Source organism: Auxenochlorella protothecoides (genome assembly GCF_000733215.1).
Source record: "Auxenochlorella protothecoides strain 0710 unplaced genomic scaffold scaffold14, whole genome shotgun sequence".
In the NCBI taxonomy this organism is placed as follows: domain Eukaryota; kingdom Viridiplantae; phylum Chlorophyta; class Trebouxiophyceae; order Chlorellales; family Chlorellaceae; genus Auxenochlorella; species Auxenochlorella protothecoides.
In genome coordinates, this window is record NW_011934251.1 from 361,436 (window position 1) to 365,307 (window position 3,872).

Below are 3,872 nucleotides of genomic sequence, written 5' to 3' on the forward strand. Positions count from 1 at the left end.
GGCTGCGGCGGCCGCTCCTTGGCGCCACGGGCCGTGCCCTCGGCGGCCACCTGCGCCGCGCAGGCGTCCAACCAGTCGACCAGGGCCGCCTGCAGGCACATGGCGCAGAGGGTCGACAGGCGCTTGGGGCCGATGCCGGCCTTGGAGTCGCGCGACGCGTCCAGCGCCACGTCGATGGGCACGCGGGGGTCCACCAGGGCCTGCAGCGCGGGCAGCCCGCGCTCGCGTGCCAGGTGGAAGGGCAGGCGCCGCAGGCTGTTGCGCACCGAGCGGATGTCGGAGCGGGAGGAGCCCTCCCAGGGGCGCCGCCCCCGCGCGTCCAGGGTCTGACCCATGGCCCCCATGAACTGCTGGTGCGCCTGAAGGCAGGGTGGTGTGTGTGTGTGTGTGTGTGAGGGGGCTTGGGGGGGGGGATGATGGGATGGGAGGGATTGGGGTGCTCATGCACATGGCCTGTTGCAGCACCACCAAGAGGGTTGTCTGGAGCCTCAGCCAGCCCATTGGGCCGGGCCACGGCTCCCACTGGCATGAGTCGAACAAGCTGCCTGTCCCCTCCACCAGGTCAGGCCCATTGCCGGCGCTTCCTTGTGGCGCACCCCCCGCCAGGCGGGCGCCGCTGCAGACAGGCGGATCCTCCTTCGAATCCCCGGCCCCCCCCCCGGGCCCCTCACACACACACCACACCCACCCACTCAAAGAGCACACAAGGAAACTGCCCACACCTGCAGCAGGGCATGGACGATGGATGCGTGGCCCATGAGCACCGCCATGTGCAGGGGCGTGGACCCCGGGACCAGGAACTCGGAGCCGACAAAGGCCTCGCCGTCGGTGCGCACCATGATGGCCGCGCCGGCGGCCAGCAGCACGCGCACCGCTTCCAGGCTCCCCGTCACCACGGCGCAGTGCAGGGGGGTGAGGCCGCCGTAGGAGCGCAGGTCCAGGAACTTGGCCTGCCCCACCTGGGCGTCCGGCAGCACGGTGTCGCGCAGAGGGCCGGGCGGGCGCGGGCCGGCGCCGCCGCGCGGCGCCCAGCGCGTGCCCTCGTCGCACAGCAGGCGCAGCGTGGCCACGTGGCCCCCCAGCGCCGCCAGGTGCAGCGCCGAGCGCAGGTTGGTCCAGTCCACCAGCGTCGGGTCGGCGCCGGCGGCGAGGAGGTAGGCCGCCACGCCCGCGTGACCGCGCGCGCAGGCCGCCATCAGCGGCGTCTGGCTCGCGCCGTCTCGCCCGTCCAGCAGCGCGGCGGCCAGGCGCGACCACTTCCCCGCCGCAGGGCGGTCGGGGGGGCGGGGCCAGCGTCGCGCGTGTGCAGCGTGTCCAGCACCGCTTGGCAGACCGCGACATGCCCGGCGGCTTTTTCATTGAGGGAAGGGGGGGGGGGGTCGATAAGGTTCGGACAGGGGCCGGAAGGGAGGGGGGGGGGGGGGGGGGCGACGGCACGGCGGCAACAACTCCACAGGTGGACCTCTGATAGGGCATCCATGCACTCTCTGCCATCAACATGGCCCCGTACACCAGCAAGAGAGGGGGCGACGACCGGCCGGGTTTCCTTTGGTGGCCAGTGGTCTGAACCCCACACACCCACACACACCCACTCACCAGCGGCTCGGTGGAGCGGGGTGCTGCTGGAGTTGAAGCCCCCGAAGGCAGCGAGTTGAGGGTGCGCATTGAGAACCTGGCAAGTGGCGGGCACAGGCTGGTGAGGACTGCGCGTTGGGGGCACTGACAGGGCGCCACTGCGAGCCCGGTCCCGTAACCTCCGAGGCGAGGCTCACCTCGGTGACCGTCGCGGCGTCTCCTCGCTCCGCAGCCTGGAGCAGTCGCTTTGCAGAGCCCCAATGGCCTCCCAGGACCACGTTCACGCTCGCTTTGAGCGTCATGGGCGTGGCGAGTCGCCGTCCACGAGGAGGAGGGGTGGGGTTTCGCAGGGAGGGCCTCGCAAGGAAGAAGCACTCAGGGCCTCGTCAGGGCAATTCTTTCATCATGAATCCTTTGCAGGATCCAAGCCAAAACCTTTGGAACTGTGCAATGCAGTGGTCCCCTCGAAACCGTTTTGTTGCTGTTCGGCGATCCCGGGGAAAGAAAGAAACCATCGCCTGCCATAGGCCAGTTCGACCCGACGCATGATCCAGGCTGTGGGGCTAGTGGCAAGTCCCACATGGCCAAGCTCAGGGCCGACCAAAGGACAAAGTTACGCCCATTCCCGTGTTGCTTGTCCATGTCATGTCGGATTGACATTACCACCACACACCTCAAGTTGTCTGCTATTCCTGGGGGCAGCGTCAGCGCAGTGATGATGTTGAAATCCAAGGACCACATTTGGTTGGCACACACAGGGGCCGACTCCAAGAGACAGTCTGCTGATGGCCAGAAGCTACCAATGCCGCATCTCGAGTTCTCCAATTGGCGCTTACTTCTGACCTGTTTTTGCCATCATCAACTGCCTCAACGATTCCTGTTTGTACAAAAGTCCCCTGTCCCAAATATTCATTTTTCTCTCGTGCCGAGTCCATCCCTGTCACATGGTCACATCAACCTAGGGGATGGGCTGCCCTGCTGTGTCTCTGACGCAAGGCTGGTGGGGGATGGTGCATGGAAGGGGATGGTGTTTGTCACTCAACCTAGCCACTCAGGGAGTGCACACCCCTCCATCGCGTATATGCAACACCCACAAATGGGACCAAAGTAGGAGTCTTCGAGTGACGAGGCACTGCTCGAGTATGTTGTGGGAGTAGATGCTGATCCCCAAGGAGTCTTGGGATGGCCTTTGCAGGAGTGGTGTTGTCGGTTGAATGTTCTGGCTGAGTCTCCCTGTCAGCAAGCCGTTGGCCATTTTGGAAGCCATTTCATTGGCCTCCCCCCTTTTGGATGGATCAAAATTTCAGTGATCTACCACTGGAGCGCAACGGACCCTCGTGGTCTCCTGGAAGACTCCTGCTACGAGTGCAGTTGCTGCCTCTTCTGCGCCTGCATGAATGCGTGTCTGGCTCCATCTATGGCAGGTGCATGCAATGCTTTCAAGTGGTGCTCTGGCCGTCATGCTGCATGCAGGCTTATAGATACAAATGTAAGATGATTGGCGTGGAGGGGATGGGCCACCTTGGGCAGTGACAGGGTGCAAATGAAGGGAAGGTGCTGCCTTGAGTCATGCACTGTGGGGTCGATGAGGAAGTCCACATCTTGAGGCCACTGCCTTATATAAGGGGGATGCACCCTTTCCTGTGGCGCTAAGTAATTCCTGTTCTTGTGCGCTCTGCCCCCATTGTAAGTCCAGCTACTATGCAATTCTTGGTGGCTGATCTGCACAAAAGAGCAGCTCCCAGGAACGTCCCAGCCACCTATACCCGTACAAATCCAGCACCAGATACAGACTGGGGATGCTGATACTGGCAGCCCTTTCAATCTCTGGGATGTCCCAGGAGCAGTAGTGTACACCTTGTAACCACCCATCGTGCTACTGTATGATTTGACGAACCCTCCAACTCCCAGGGCCCCAAATATCCCACCAGTCAGCTTGATACTCTTACACCGCACCATGGGGTGGGATATTTCAATGGTGCACTTGATCCATCTATTGATCATAGGCAAAGGCTACTGTCGACAGAGTCATTCATCGGCATGGTCAACCTGGTTATGCGTGGTGAAGAGGATGACAAACCCTGCGCAAAGGCGGCCGGAGGAGCCGCGGCACACTCAAGCAAATGGACATGGAATTCACGAAAGCTTGCACAAGCGGTATGGGCATTCTCGCTAGAGAGCAGTGGATAGTATCACGTGTGCTTCGGTGGCAGAGTCAACTTTGAAGGGAATGGGGACATTGTTGCCTTCTTGTGTGGAGGTGGGAAGTTCATCCTTGGAGGAGGTGGTGAGGCCTT

The 3,872-nt window shown here is 62.5% G+C and overlaps 2 protein-coding genes across 2 annotated transcripts in view; both read right to left on the bottom strand.

Annotated features, from left to right (window-relative positions):
• Positions 1-1,877, bottom strand: part of F751_1515 (Putative E3 ubiquitin-protein ligase XBAT31) — a gene marked incomplete at both ends in the record, with an annotated part of 3,737 nt that extends 1,860 nt beyond the window's left edge. The window contains 4 exons of the mRNA XM_011400495.1: positions 51-359; positions 723-959; positions 1,071-1,256; positions 1,773-1,877. Coding sequence (XP_011398797.1) covers positions 51-359; positions 723-959; positions 1,071-1,256; positions 1,773-1,877 — 837 coding nt within the window. The remainder of the gene's footprint in view (positions 1-50; positions 360-722; positions 960-1,070; positions 1,257-1,772) is intronic.
• A 402-nt stretch (positions 1,878-2,279) lies between these two features.
• Positions 2,280-2,510, bottom strand: F751_1516 (hypothetical protein; the record flags this gene model as incomplete). The annotated part of the gene is made up of 1 exon (XM_011400496.1): positions 2,280-2,510. The coding sequence occupies one exon, from the start codon at positions 2,508-2,510 to the stop codon at positions 2,280-2,282; it is 231 nt and encodes a 76-aa protein (XP_011398798.1).
• Between the last annotated feature and the right edge of the window lie 1,362 nt (positions 2,511-3,872).